Source organism: Oreochromis niloticus, linkage group LG7, assembly GCF_001858045.2.
Source record: "Oreochromis niloticus isolate F11D_XX linkage group LG7, O_niloticus_UMD_NMBU, whole genome shotgun sequence".
NCBI lineage: Eukaryota > Metazoa > Chordata > Actinopteri > Cichliformes > Cichlidae > Oreochromis > Oreochromis niloticus.
The window spans coordinates 57,719,132-57,734,536 of NC_031972.2; the positions used below are offsets into that span (position 1 = coordinate 57,719,132).

General features: G+C 41.2%; 2 protein-coding genes across 5 annotated transcripts; both read left to right on the forward strand.

The window, feature by feature from the left end:
* Window positions 1–35: 35 nt before the first annotated feature.
* On the forward strand, window positions 36–9,175 carry accs (1-aminocyclopropane-1-carboxylate synthase homolog (Arabidopsis)(non-functional)). Of its 3 annotated transcripts, none has more exons than XM_003440502.5 (16): window positions 36–492; window positions 676–1,298; window positions 1,408–2,162; window positions 2,236–2,295; window positions 2,421–2,491; window positions 2,639–2,708; window positions 3,397–3,463; window positions 4,067–4,164; window positions 4,283–4,360; window positions 4,569–4,669; window positions 5,168–5,257; window positions 5,365–5,410; window positions 5,521–5,662; window positions 6,031–6,173; window positions 6,282–6,435; window positions 8,325–9,175. In XM_003440502.5, the coding sequence occupies exons 1-16, from the start codon at window positions 437–439 to the stop codon at window positions 8,717–8,719; spliced, it is 2,949 nt and encodes a 982-aa protein (XP_003440550.2). In that variant the 5' UTR covers window positions 36–436; the 3' UTR covers window positions 8,720–9,175. The 3 variants fall into 3 exon arrangements, with proteins under 3 accessions (XP_003440550.2, XP_005471032.1, XP_013124139.1); XM_005470975.4 differs by having other exon boundaries at window positions 38–492; window positions 583–1,298; XM_013268685.3 differs by having other exon boundaries at window positions 38–1,298.
* Window positions 9,176–9,333: 158 nt separating this feature from the next.
* si:ch211-256a21.4 (uncharacterized) lies at window positions 9,334–13,392 on the forward strand. Of its 2 annotated transcripts, none has more exons than XM_005470977.3 (4): window positions 9,334–9,947; window positions 10,091–10,293; window positions 11,890–12,081; window positions 12,420–13,392. In XM_005470977.3, exons 2-4 carry the CDS (start codon window positions 10,101–10,103, stop codon window positions 12,731–12,733), a joined length of 699 nt encoding a protein of 232 aa, XP_005471034.1. In that variant the 5' UTR covers window positions 9,334–9,947; window positions 10,091–10,100; the 3' UTR covers window positions 12,734–13,392. The 2 variants fall into 2 exon arrangements, with proteins under 2 accessions (XP_005471034.1, XP_013124141.1); XM_013268687.3 differs by having other exon boundaries at window positions 9,334–9,942; window positions 10,089–10,293.
* Window positions 13,393–15,405: the final 2,013 nt, after the last annotated feature.

Sequence of the window (15,405 nt, forward strand, 5' to 3'; positions counted from 1 at the left end):
TAAGGCTGGCTTGATTTGTACACCTGTGTGTGACTGCCATCTCCTGGATATGTACTGAACCTACAAAAAAAAGAACAAAACAGCAGTGGAACCGGTAGAGGGGGCCATAACACAAAGCTCCCCGTTTGAGTCTGACTCGCATGGTTGCGTCTACCCCGTTACAGCCTGGTATAAGTGAAAACCAGCCCGCTTTCAGCAGCTCCAGCGTTATAACACGGACCAAAGTTATCCCGGAATAAGGACAGCACGCATGTGCCGTCAACCCGGATGTAGATATCTTAGTGCGCGTCTATTCCCCGTTTCTCCAAGTTATGACAACATTTGCTGTGAGAAAGATTTAAAGATCTTAACCCCAGCTGGACAAACCTTTGCCGCCCCAAACCTGTCCAAACCGGGTTAACCATCCGTGACATGTATCGGGCTACGTGGATGTCACATGAGAGTGACAGAAATGAGTGTTCTCATTTCGGAGGGCTGCATTTTTGATTTAAGGTGAGAGCACATACAGTGAGTTGGTATAACCTACACTTTTACTGCATGAGTAATGCATTTAAAATCCAGCGTGTGTCGGCGTGCCTGAAGTTGGCCTGACAGAGGCCGGCTGCTCGTTTTCGCTATCATCATCCCGTGTTGCAGAAATCCTCCTCTAACTTAGACGATGGACTTCCGCGGCAGGAGGCATGAGCGAGGCAGCAACTGGACTGACCCGGAGATTGTGGAGCTGCTCCAGCTGTGGTCCGACGAGTCGGTGCAGATTGAACTGGAGAGTTCACTGCGCAACCAGCGCGTGTTTGACCGCATCGCCCACATTTTGCGTGAAAAGGGCATCTACCGCACAGGAGACCAGTGCAGGGAGAAGATTAAAAAGATGAAGCTGGAGTACCGCCGCATCAAGGACAACCACAAAATGAGGTCTTGGAAGTTTTATGATGTGATGGACAGAGTGCTGGCGAATCGGCCGGCTATTACCTACTCCTCCCTAGGCGGAGCTGTCATAGCTCAACAGGTGTTCCAGAGCTCTGGGGCACCTGAGGCATACCTGCAAGGAGTGCCAGCGGGCTCTTTTGGTCCTGCTTCCTCCGGTGGGTTTCTCTTTGGCCAGCCTCCAAAAGCTGGAGATCCGCTGGATATCAAATGTGAAGATGTGGAGGAGAGCATGCTGAACTCCGGAGAGGCACCGCCTGAGATGTACTACGGTTCTGGAGATGATCAGGAAACTGATGGGCAGTCTCTGCTGGAGCCAGAAGACACCCTGGGCCAAGCCGAGAGCACACTTAATACAAGAATTTCACCTTCAGGTTGTCAGCCGATAACTATTATCATTATTGTTATTATTAGTTAGAATCAGCATATGTTTATAAAATTGATAGCAGGCTAAAATCTTATTTCTCTTCTTTACATTCTCAGGTTTTAGTGACCTGAACATGACTGGCTCTGCTACAGCCACCACCTTGGCTGCTGGTGGTCCCGTGTCACACGACACATCCGACGAACCCAGAAAGGAGGGTTCTCGTCAACAGACCTCAGTGAGACAGAGGAAGCGGCGCCGGGGTGGTAAAACATCATGGTGCCATGGGGGCGGTAGATGTGGTGGTCAGGAGAGACTGGATAAAGCCCTAGCCAGCTTCTTGAGCTGGCAGCAGTCTGCAGAGGAGCGTCTCCTCTCACTGGAGGAGGCGCGGCTGGAGAGAGAGCTGCAGGCGGAGGAGCGCAGGGAGCAGCGGGAGGAGAGGAGGGCAGAACAAGAGCGTCAGCATGAGCTCCGCCTGTTCAGCATGCTCACGGGGGTGTTGCTCGCTGTCAGAGAGGGTACACAAACCACAACACAAAGCGACCCCGCCACCTCACCCTTAGCTCGTTTTTCAGCTTCGCTGATGACAACGCCTGCCCCCTCTGCTCCTTCATCTTCATCCCAGCCACCTCCAGAAGCTCCCACGACAGAGTCTATTTTTAATCAGGAGACAAAAAAGTCACAGCTCACATCTGTCAAGGCCTGCAAAATGTCTCAGAATGCTTTGGAAACACTGAGGGGTGAGGAAGGTCCCGGCAATAGCGTCTACCTGTCTGAGCGTGGTAATAGCATCCGACTCCATGAAGGTATTCTCCAGGAGGGCTACATCCAATATGGAATGGACCGGCACCATGATACAGACAACCCTGATGTAAGAGAGCACAATGTTGTAAACACCAGTTACAGATGCTTAACCGTTTATTAAAAGTTCCTTCTTTTTCCAGGGTATCATCAACATGGGGACCAGTGAGAACAAACTTTGTTATGATCTTCTTCATAAACGGGTAAGATAAATATTAGATTCAATGCAGTCTATGATGATATGTCTATGGGCATTTACTTGTTATTACTTATTATTATGAACTATTCTGCCTGTTCCTTGACAAAAGAAATTCCTTTTCTGCTACAGCTGACCAAGCCTGACATGCTGCACATCAACCCATCCTTGTTGCAGTATTCAGACTGGAGGGGGCACGCTTTGTAAGACACTTAAATGCACATTTATTTTTAATCTTTTTTTAATGAGGATCACATTTGTTATGTGACTCATGGTGAAGTTACATTTTTAACAACAACCTTTCAGTGTGCACATTAACCCTCTGACCTTTCCGTCTCGCTCTTTCTCAGCCTCAGGGAGGCAGTTGCAAAATTCCTGACTCACTACTGTTGTTCTCCAAACCCATTAAAAGCTGACAACGTGGGTATTGCTTTTATTATTGAAATAGTATGCACTGTAAGTAATATATGAAATGTGTTTAAGACAACAGTCACAGCCAGTTGAATATGTAAAAACCTTAGTGTGTTAGGGGAATCACATTAATAGCAAAGATAAAACTGGAACTTTTTATTAATCAATCTCCTTGCAGTAAGCATAACCCTGAGGACTTTATACTCTTTTGTGCACAATGCCAGGGAGCTATATTGCACAGTCCTATATAATGACTGCCTTAAATGATATTTACCCTTAAGATAATAAAAATTTGACACACAGCATACAGGACAAAGGGTAGAAGATGTAATAAATCCCCAGGTTGTGTAAATAAAGTCCTCGTCTTGTGACTCATAGTGATGTCCAGCAAATAACATAATTACTGACAAATAAGCCTTTATTCCACTTTTATACTAGTGCTGCAGAAAATGCTCTGGATTATAGCCTCTCATTTTTATCAAAAATGAAGGCAATTGAGCTGAATGCTTTATTTCACTAATGATCAAAAAATGTCAAACACTACAATTGAACTGACAGCATTTCAGTTTCACCAACTTAATTTGCCCTGGAATGAGTAGCTGTTTTAGTAGGTGGATTAATTTAAAGCACATTTATCAGGACTCCTTCCATGCCATAATTGTGTCTTTCATAACACAGTGGATTCTTGTTTGTCCAGGTTGTGGTGATGAATGGCTGTGGTTCCCTGTTCTCATGTATTGCTGCAGTCATTTGTGATCCTAAAGGTGGGTTCAGATATGCTTTGACGTACAATTCATTTAATGCATCCATATCTGTACCGTATGAATGAAAATGCGTGCGTGGTAGAGAGGAAGTCGAGTCCGCGTTCCTCTTTTGCTTGTATAACAGATAATGGGAAGGATTACGCAGACTTATTTTAAAGAAAACACACAGCCACATAAATTGCACATTCTGTTTACCTCTGCTGGCGGAGGTTCATTTTAAGCAGCGCAGTGAATTGGTTTTGCTCAATCACAACATTAAAAATATCATGAGCCTCAGAGTCAGCTGGTATTTACCTATTTACTGCCTACCTGACTCACTAAGGCAGAGTGAGTCAGTCATTAGTGGGATGTTTTTGGCTGAAATCAGCAGATGCTTTTCGTTGGGAATTTTGGTTCCACGTTAGCAAAGGAAATGACCAGTAACAACCCAAAATAGTACCAGATATGGCTCAGTTAGCGTTTGCTGTGCAGTATATACACCCATGAAAATACAATATGATACAGAGTCTATGTGCACATTTAGTTATTTGTATACTAAAATCAAAAGTAAGATGATAAAAAAGTGCATATTTTAACCTGTTTTGTGTGTTTTTCTTCCTGTAGATGCCATCCTTATTCCGACTCCTTTCTACGGCGTCATCACTGAAGATCTTCATCTGTATAGTGATGTAAAACTCTTCCACGTTCCCCTTGATTGTGAGGTAGGAAGGCACAACCCAAGTTACTTGCAGCATTTTGCATTTGAAATGGATGTTTTTGTGCACACTGGAATGTTATGCCCCCTATTCAGTTGGGCTGCTTTTTCTTTTGTTTTTAAAGGCTGATGGCAAAGATAACCGACCCTTCCGCCTCACTGTAGGGAAACTAGAAGAAGGTCTGCAAAGAGCTAAGGAAGAGGTAACTTGTGAAGGCATGCTGGTTTGAAATAGTAACATTTAAATGTTAAAAGAAAGACAAAATTACTCGAGCAAAATTCTCAGCGTAGATAAACACCTTGGATGCTTTATTCTTCTCAGAGACTTTTTTTCAGTTTATCTCTAAAGACTGTGAAGATACAGTGTAGCAGTTCTTGTTTACTTCCAGTTGAACCTGCCATTTCTTTAAGGGGTTGACAATTCGCGGCGTTATCCTGATGAACCCCCACAACCCTCTGGCTGAAATCTACAGCCTGAAGGAAATGATTACCTTCCTGGAGTTTGCCAAAAGGTATGTTTGCCTCGCTATTATCTCACACTGTGACCTAACGCTGTAATCCTCTTGCTCGACATTCCTGTGGTTCCTTTAAGCGCTTTGCCAAGTCACTGCATATAGTTCCTACTGTGATCTGTTTTATTTTTATGACCGAGAGCTCTGTCCCGTGTGTGGAATATCAAACGTTTTTGACTCCGTTTTACGACCTCTCTTAATCACCAGCATATTGTCAAGTGCAGCCATGTGCCAAAGAGACTCCTGCATCATCTATTGTTTTCTAAATGATCTTGCCAGAGTAATTCCCTGCACAGACCCTTCCAGGCGCTGAGCTGTTGTAACCATAAACCACAGTGCTTTTACAGTGACACTGGGCGTTGAAGGAACCATTTTACATTTATGTTGCATTTTCCTTGTCTTAAACATCCATTAAGAATATAAAACCAGGCCTTATTATTGCTGCACTGAAAATATGTATATATTTATGTTATCTTCCTGTCCCCTTTCCTGCTTTAGAAATGCTCTCCATGCCATTGTAGATGAAGTGTACATGCTGACAGTGTTTGATGAATCTGTCACCTTTCAGAGTGTCCTCAGTGCAGACAGGTACTGCGTGAACCTAACCTCCGCATGATTAGTCTGTTAGACCTTGAATCATCATAACTGCTGCTGAAGACATCCACTTATCTCATAATGATGTGCCCTTATTTCAGTTTGCCCGACCCACAGAGGACGCATGTAATGTGGGGAATGAGCAAGGTATGTGCTGTACAGAGGCCTGAAAGTGGAAAACTGTGAGACTTTCAATAACCGTATACACTGCTTTCACAGTTCATTATTTTTCATTGACTTTGTCATGTCCTTTCTAGGACTTTGCAATGGCAGGAATCAGAATAGGCACTTTATATACTGAGAACAGAGACCTCGTGGAGGCTTTGGCCAAATTGGGCTCTTTTCATGGTGTCCCTGGGACTACCCAGCACCAGGTTGCACAACTGCTTCAGGACAAAGGTGAGATCCGAGCTTTTTGTGTTCTTTTGCGGTCACACTGCTGTTGTAACATCAGATTTATCAGAAAAACCACTTGGAAAATAATCCTAACATCAGCACAATTTGGACAAAACAACTCAGCACTCTTTACACAAAACAAGCATTTTGTGTATAGCGGAATTTATATTCATAAACGCAAATTACTTTTGATGCAAGCATTTTAACAATTCCACTGTTCTTCCTCGTGCGTTCCATGCTCTCAAGAAACACGAGCCTCCCTTTTCTGCTTTCTCTGTTATGACAAGCACAGCATGGGGCTTCTGCTGCAGAAAGACTTGTAACATTTAATTTACACTTGCCGACTGTCACTTGGCATTCTCGTGTTGTAGAGTGGATCAATGAGGAATTTTTGCCTGAGAACAGACGCAGGCTGAAAGCTGCGTGCAGCTACATGACTGGAGAGCTGCTCAGTATGGGCATCCCGTTTCTAGACAGGCCTGCGACACTCTATGTCTGGGCTGACCTTAGAAAGGTAACAAGACCAAAGTCGAATTAAAATGGGTTGCATATGAACGCAACACTCTTCTCATTCTTTTGAATTATGTTCTTTAGAATTGATTTGTGACTTCTGTTTTGGTAGTATCTCCAAGAGTCATCGTTTGAGGAGGAGCTGTCTCTGTGGAAGTGTTTCCTCAGGCACAAGGTGCTGCTGAGTTGTGGCCAAGCGTTCTGCTGTTCAGTGCCCGGGTGGTTCCGCATCGTCTTTGCAGACCAACAGCACCACCTTCAGCTTGGTCAGTACCAACAACACTCGCAGTGTCTCTTGGCTAGGCTGTTTATGCCCTCTCAGCAGTTCACGCACTCTCTGTTTTAGTAAGAGAAGTGAGCCATTACCACCTGACCAGATTTGTTGGTCCAAAGAAGCAGTAAAGAACCATATGTGAAACGCAACCTAATGAACCTAATAAAGATTCTTTCTTAGATTTTCCAGCACATTTTAACTTAGGACATCAATTATGTTAAAAAAAAAGAAAAACAAAACTTTTGTACACCTATGTTGTTCACAGTGCAAATGGATAATGACACAAAGAATACTACAAAAGCAACCCAAGAGTCTTTCAAAGAAAAGAAGAAATGAGATTGAAAGAAATGGGATGTTCTTCAATGGCCAAGTCAGTGATCTAAAATGAACCCAACAGAGCAGCTTTTCAGTTCCTTAATTTAAAACTGAAAGCAAAACACCCACAAACAAGCAGAAAATGAAATTGGGCAGTCCCCGACTGCAAGCACTCCACCCAATTATTAGAAACAATCTGCTTATTTTAAAATTTGTTTATTTTGTCCAATTACTTTTGAGCCTCTGAAAATTTGGGAAAACGTATACTATGTATTTCATAAAAAGTTAAAGCAATACTTTTGTTAAATGCGTTTATGTAAAGGTAAAGGTCTGCACTTCATTCACTTCTTGATTGTTTGGTCTAAAATCCACATGTCATGGTATACAGAAAAAAAGTGTCATTGTCCAAAAAAACCTAACTGTACACACAGCATACTCTACAGGAAGGCTGAGTACAGTTAAATAAGGAGAACTAGGCACATAAAATGCGATCCTTTAAAGCAGGGGTGGGGAACTCCAGGCCTCAAGGGCCGGTGTCCTGCAGGTTTTAGATATCACCCTGGTTCAACACACCTGAATCAAATGATTAGTTCCTTATCAGGCCTCTAGAGAACTTTGAGACATTTAAATCAGCTGCATTGGATCAAGGACACATCTAAAACCTGCAGGACACCGGCCCTTAATGCCTGGAGTTCCCCCACCCCTGCTCTAAAGAATGCTACACATGAGGTTTCAAAATTATGCTACAAAATAAAAGTAAAAAAATAAAATTTAAAATCAAACATCACAGTCACCAAATTCCATTAGAAAAATAAAATAATAACAAAATACAAACATCCCTAAATCTTTAAAGCAGCTCTTTACAGTGGACTGATTCTAAGGTAAGATTAGCTGTTATTGCACTGAGGGAGGGAGAGTAAAGGTCATGTCCTTTAAATTTTACCAGAAATTCCCTGCCCAAACTCTTTGCTTGTATATCAGTCCTTGGTCTATTATGAGAAACTGAGAAATTTGTCATTTTAAAGTCACCTTAAAATCCTTCCGCACTTTATAATAGTTAAACACATGAAAATTGCTCCTCATTCTTGCTCAACATTTATAAAAATGGGGATAAAATTCTTCATTCATTCATTTTTCTCATACTATTTTTGAGATAGTGTGTGCAGAAAGTTCTTGGCTTGATGTTAACCTCTATGATTCTAAAAGAAGAAGACTGAGTAGTCTTTAATGAGCTAATCAGTTGATTTAAAAAAAACCTTAAACATCCTTTAGCATTCTAGTACACTTTATTTCATGGGCAGCTGATATCTTGTAAATTATAATAGTAAAGGCTTTAATTGTAAATATTTAATTGGTTCAGCTGTTTTTAAATCTACCACAGTTATACTTTGTTTATATGCTATTATTTTTCAAGTTTACAGCTTTCTGGATTGAATGTGTAGAATGGTTTGTCACCCTTTGCTTATCTAGTATAAGTGATTAGCACATATCTGTTATATAATTTATTAATTTAAAGGTTTGTTGTTGTACTGACTTATTTTGTCACTTTGTTTTGTGGTTTTTCAGGCCTTAAGCGAATTAGAGAGGCTTTAAAAGAAACTGAAGAAAAAATGAGAGTCCCGGACATCAAACAAACCAGTGAGGAGAGCCAAAAGCCAGTAAAAAAGGACAATGCAGGTTCAGACAATGCTGCTACTGTCAATCCAAAAGCCTTAGCCGAGAACAATTCATCAGATCAGCTGAAGGAGAGGGATAGCCCTGTTCCTGACACAGGCTCACTGGCCACTGAAGACTGCCAAGCCTCTAAGCCCGCAGAGAGTCTTGACACGCTGATCGGTACTCTCAGGCATCAGATCCGTTCCTCCGATTGGCTGGAGAAAAGCACTCCAGAGCTGTCTGCTGGGGAGGACCCGGAAATTTTTGATGTGTTCAAGGTCCTGCTGCAAAGAGCCAGAAAGTAAGCTTAGGATTAAACAGGCACGGATGTGACTGCCAAATTTCAAGAGGCAGTACTTAAGCATCCCTCTTGCTTCCTGTGTTTATGGTGAAAAGCTTGACACAAACACCTGACACAAGGTCAGCTCTGATGTCTGTTTTTGAGGAATGAAATAGCTGAGAGCAGGTTAAAGAGAAGTGAAGAAAAAACCCGGCCTGGCATTAAGAACAGCACGGATACTTTTCTGTATGCGTCTCGAGGCCTTATTGTTAAGCTGAGAAGTGGATTTATTTGCTGATATTCTAAGTGGATGCCAAATATAACAACCAAAAATCAGACGTGTCCTAACATCAAACACTACAGATCTCTTTTCTTATGAATTGTAAATTTTTCTTATTATCATCTTACGCGGTTTATTTTGTCAAAATGAATTGTACTTGCTGTAAAGTTAATAGTCCACAAATAAATACAGGAAGTATTATTTATTTTCTTGACTGTTATTCATTTATAGTAAGTAGCCTTTAGCTGGAGATGTGTTATTTTGTGTGCTCTTTGTTTGTTTCAGTGTGACATTTTCTTTTGTTCTTTGGCATGGGTGGGCTGTGGGTTCTGTTCCGTTGCTGCAAAGGAAAGTGAAGGTGGCGAGAGTAAAGTGACAAACAGCGGAGATATCTGACGCTGAAGACGCTATTGGCTGACAACACTTTGTAGCCCACTGTCTGTGACAGAGAGTGGGATTTCCTTAACCGTTTCGTGATGCGTAATGACCCGACGACACCCCCCACACACTTTCTACATGACAAGGGTCTGATTTGTTTATTGCACTCAAACATAATCTCTCAACTGTTAAGGGGCTTTTAGATCGAGCTTGTTGAACCTATTCAACTCTGTTTGTTTTTAGACACATAAACTTCTGCTTCCTCAAATATTGAATGGCTGTTGCTGGAGCTTTCACTTTCTCTATAGAGCGATTCGGCAGGTCACAGTGGAGAATTCAAGGGGAAATTTCAGCCCTGATGGGTGGGAGTTTCCACTGCGATGGAGGTGGAGTTACAGTGAGGGTTTGATCTGTTGTGGTTGTAAGCATATTACCTCATATGTCAAATGAGTGTTGGAAGTGTTTGTACAGTAGTTTTGGCACAGCACTACTTCTTTTACACTTTCTTCTACTTTTCGGCAAACTCAAATCAGAGTTTAACCTCACAGCTTGGTTCCTGACAGCTTTTTTCCCTTCAACAACAACAACAACAAAGGTAAGCCAGGGCTTTTATATTTGTAAAGCTCATTTAAATAATCTAAATGCCAAGGTTACTTTTAAGACAGATTATCCCTCTGCTGCTGAACTTCAGCACATCCTAATTACGCTCTTGTTTATCCTCGCCCCTGTCTCTTTTAGCGGTGTCAAAATGAAGTTTCTTGAGCTGGGTGACTCGATCGGTCGCTTCAGGTTTTTACAGTCCTGTTTGGGATTAGTGGGGTGCCTGTGTGTGTGCTATGCAGTCTGGACACCTTACTGGGTGAAGGACAGAGGACTGTGGACGGAGTGGAACGCCACTGAAAGCGACCAGACGAATCCTAAAGATGATATTGGCATCAACGGTGAGCCAAACGCTTCTCTGACACCACGTCAACAAATCTCTTATCTGTCTTAAGCTTTCACTCTGGGTTAGGTTAAAGGTTTGACTGACTAAAATGTGTTAGGAAAGGCAGCATATTTAATGAGACTTAAGCACATCTTTGCTGTGCTGTTTTGATAAGACGCTTCTGCTTGCTTCAGCCTTAGGAGAATTTATTTTTCTCAAGAGAGGATCAATATCAAAAGGGAGATTTGACAAAACGCTGAGTTACAGAAGAGATTCTCTGCAGCAGTAAACAAGTTTGAGCTTGCTTCTGTCCGGGTGAATTGCATTCTTTGTTAAGGCTCAGTTCTGTACTGAATGTGCTTGCGAAATCTTTAGTGAGCTAAAACCCGGTCTCTATCATTCAAATCTCATTTCGTGTCATAAACTGACACAAACTGAGTTTATGCTCTTAATAATTAATCTAATATCGTGTAAGTCCTCTGCTCTCATACACAAAGAAGGAAAGCAAATGAGAAGGGACTCAAGATAGTTGTTGTCTTTTAAAGTTTTTGCTCGACAATATCTAAAAAAAATAACTAATAATGGTGATTAGAAATTAGAAATGATTAACGACACCAGGAAAAAATATCAGTTATGACAACAACAAAAAGTCTTTTCCTCATGCTGAGAAGAAACTCTAATGAATGAGTGATCAGTATTAAGGTTATTAAGAAGTACCACACAATTATTAATTTACTAAAAAGAGAAAAATATAGTAAATAGCTGTTAACTGCAATAGTTCAAAGTTGACTTAAAGAGATATATTATGCTGTGTCTGTTCTAAAATTAAAAAGAACGATACTGAATATTGAGTTTCAGGTAAGGAGATAAACATATAGAGGTTATCCATGAAAACTTGGTTTCTTACAGTTTTCATCTCTGACATCATTTATACATCTGCTCCTGGCCGAAACCGTGTTTCTTCTCTGTAAATATTTGTACACGTTCTCGTCAAGCATCAAATCATCTGTAGTAGAATAATAGTCATTTGATGTACTTCATTTAAAAACAAACAGTGCTGGGAAATACAGTCATTTGGCAACAGCACAATATCATTTTTCTAGGTACTCTTTTAGCGCATCCCACATGTCTCCCCTGGGGGTATTTCTAGAAAAAAAAAGTATATAAGGCTTGTGACAAATTTGTGAAACTTGGTCAGACAGAAGAAAGTAGACATTTAAGAAGCAGGGGCTTTTTTCTTAAAAAAGCCCAAAGCTAATAGGCTATTACCTTTTTCCAGTGGACTCTTCAAGTGCTGCAAAACAGCAAGTATTAGATAAACGAGGACTTAATTGAATAGTGAAGTATGGACAGTTACTCTGGTGGAGTGCCAGAATAAAAGTGTAGAGGTGGAAAACAGCACAATATGTCTAAATTTAACATAAAACCCTCATATTTAATCCTAAGTGCGGTCACAGATCATTCTCTAGCAAAGGCTTTCGAGGGTAAAATAAGGGATATATTGTGGGAAGATTTGACATTGTGTAGTGCTTGTAGTGGAAATGAATGTGTAAAAATGAATATAAGTCTAGTTAAGCATTCTAATTTTTGTCTGTTGTTTTGTGTCCCCCAGCTCTGGAAGCAGAGAGGGTCTTTGGAGTTCTCTCCTCCCTGATGGCTGTGAGCACGGCTGCTCTGTGTCTGGTGTTTGCCCTCTGCTGGACTTCTCAGACGGTGCGCTCCTACTCAAACACTCGCGCTCTCCTCATTGTACGAAAGGCGCTCTACCCCACTACCCTGCTGCTGTTCACCATGGCCCCCACAGGTGTGTAACATACATTCATTTCCTATGACATCCACATATGTAAACACTGTGTTTATTGGATTTCTGTTATTCTATTTCTCCATTTCCAACTGCCCTCCAAATGGCCTTTTGGTTTATGTCATTCATGTCAAGCTCTCACCTACAGAAGTTGTTTCATGTACTAGTCATTTATGTACCCTGCTGGGGAGCGCACAGAGACTTTATTTTCTTTGGAATTGCAGTTCATTATCATACAAAGTCTTTCCTAAAGCTCCAGGCATGTAATAATTGTGTGTAATACCTTTTTTCTTTTAGCAGTAATCACACTTGAGTTGACTCATTTTGCCATCTGTCTACAGGTTTCTTCTTCCTCCTGAGCTGGTCTTTTTTCACATATCAGCACCGTGAAGAAATCAGTCAGGACTTCTCCAGTCTTGGCTCTTCCTATTGGCTGGGAGCTTTAGGTTGGACCCTGCTGCTCGTCGTGGAGCCGATCGTCTTTATCGTTGAACAGGCTGTCGTGCCGGACATCCTACCTGACTTGGAGAATGCTGTGGAGCCATGCCGGATTTCCTCTCCATCTGAGGCCGACGAACAGTCTTTTAGTCAAAGTTCTCATCCTTTAAGCCCCAAAAGCAACAAGGGTGTGATGAAATATATGTCTGAATTTTGAATGGAGTTCAGAAACAAAAAGGACATGATACAGAATATGAAGCTAAATGAGTCAGTTTACACATTAATCCACACAAACTCAGCTGGCTGTGTATTGAAAGAATCCTGAAGTCAGCAGAATTGAAGTTTCCTGCTGGGCTTACTGTGGAAATCATTTTCTGGTTTGTTTTGTTCACTGGTTCACTGATTTGTTGATTGAAATGAAATGAAAACACACTAAAGACCAATAATATACCAACTAGTGTAATACACAACTAATGATAGGTTTGTGCCTCAGCCAGGATCAGGTCCAGGTATAAAGGGCTCTGAGTTAAGTCTACGTAAACAAGATATTCAGTTAGTACATTTATCTGAATGGTGGTGCTGCGATATATCTTACTTGATGTCATTGTAATGACCATGCGACACTTCAAATAGTAATTCTCATGTAAAAGATGATAGGTACTGATTAATGTTGACAGGCTGACAGATTTACACATTACAAGCATTTTTGGTCTGTTACATAGGTTTTTCTTTTTTGTTTGCATAGAGATTTAACTTGGGTTTATTTATAAACAGATGAGTAGTTCTCAGATATATTCGAGAGCCCATACTGTAATTTCCACTACAGCATTGTTTTAATGCAGAGCTCTATGAGGGCCTGAAGATCATGGCCATTCAGTACTTGTTTTCAGCCGTGTCCCTTATGCACAGAGACTTTCTGGTTTTCTTTTAATAGTAGATTGCACTGTAGTTGAGGGAATTCCCACTTGCAAATTCTTTGCAAGTTTTACAGTAAGAAGCTGTCATTTGGCAGGACGTGGGGTACATCTTTGAGTGGTTGCCAGTCCGTTGTAGGACTAATAATAAGAAACAATGCTCTTGAATGGTCTGCCTGCACTACCTTTCACATTGGTGGACTCTTCCCCTTTAGACTTTTGAAACACTCTCTTTTCTTTTCTTTTTTTATACCAAGTCTTTATTAATTGTGAATTTTGTTACTTTGTTGTTTTTTTTGTTCCCCATTTTGTATCTTTTTTTAATGCCTACAAAAAACAATAAAACTTCTCAGTATAACACGTATCTTGTCTTTGAGTTATTTTCAGTTAATACAAGTTTTAATTTAGTTGCAAATGATTAGATTCTGTTTTATTTACACGTAGCAGCTTACATGTTTTTTAAAGTTAAATAGCAGTTGTGTGTGTATACACTCCTGTGTATACCATAGAAAAAAGCAACAAAAAGATCTAGGTGCATATCCAAACTTTTGACTTGTACTCTAACTGTTCAACAAAACTTAGTCTGCCTGTGGTAGACTCTAGCTTTTATCCTGACTAAGCAACCCTCAGCAACTCACAGTTTAAAAAGCGTTGTTCCTTTTAGAAAAGTATCTGGATGTTTTTAAGGGAAGCAGAAGCTTGTGTGGTTGAGCGCTATGGTTCTTTGTTTGGACAGTTGCCCACCAGCCCGCGGGTCTTGAATGTGTAGCGAAGCAGAGTTCTTCCCTTGCAAATCCTACATCTGCTTCCTTTTTTGAAAAACTCTTTCATTTCTTGCATGCAGCTGCTAGTTCTGCAGAGCATTTGGGGCACCAGACAGCAAACTGCCTCCCAAGTCGTTATTTACTTTCTTTCACACCTTCCCAAGAGGAGAGGACGCACTCAGATGCTGGACTGCTCATGTTTATGTTCTCAACCTGCCAAAGTGGGGGAGAATTAAGTGGCTCTGGCTTTGTTAATTGGGCGTTAATCAGGTGTTGCTCTAATTAAAAGGCAGTTCCGCCCTGTTGGGCCCTGGTAATGAGTTTGTTATTAAATCCACAGAGGAATTTTGTCTCTTTTTCAATTTACCAACAGGGTAGTGCTTAATTGCTGTGTAAATGAGGGGAATGTCCTTGAAGGTCGCGTTGCATCAGCGTGCGATCCATGAACAGAATTGTTCCAAAGAGCTTCCTCATTCTAACTTCAAATTGTTTCAATTCACTACAACCTCTTTTATCCAGCTGTGCCTCTCTTGATTCAGTTGCTATTTTTGAAAGGACATTTTTTTAAACATTATTTGTTAAAATGAGAGAGTTGGTAACCCGTTTTTCTTTGTAAATAAAAGCACTTCTAAAATTGATTTTCTTTTAATGATAAGTTGCTTTTATTTCCCTTCGGTTGATGCTGCCTGGGCACTTGAAAGAACACAGTCTTTTATGGCTGCCAGTGTCCCATAAACAAACCCTAGCCTTTTCACCTTCCACCACTACAAATGCTGCTCTTTCACCCTCCTGAAAGCATTGGACTAAAGGTTGAGAATGCCTTCAGAGAAAGGCAGGACAAATCAATATGGAGATAGAAAGAAAGAGATAGTGAGACAGTTAGGCACAAAGTAAGAAATGACAGATGAATGGCAGAAGATGTTACACACAGATAGACAGGTGGCCAGATAGTCACAGAAAGATTGCGGGTGCTGATTGTTGAAGGGCATCTGCTATAGAGACATCAATCAGAAGATGGCACCAAGATTGAATGTTTCCTGCCTGTGGCTGGCAGCATGTGTACAACATAACCTGGGCTAAACCACTGCTCTTCATATCAATTAGAGTCCAATTATACAGCCATGTCCTACTAATTATGCTGCACCGCCACTATGCCAATCCTCAGCATAAAGTATGTGTTTCTCCATGCTCCTGTGTGCCTGTGCTTGTGT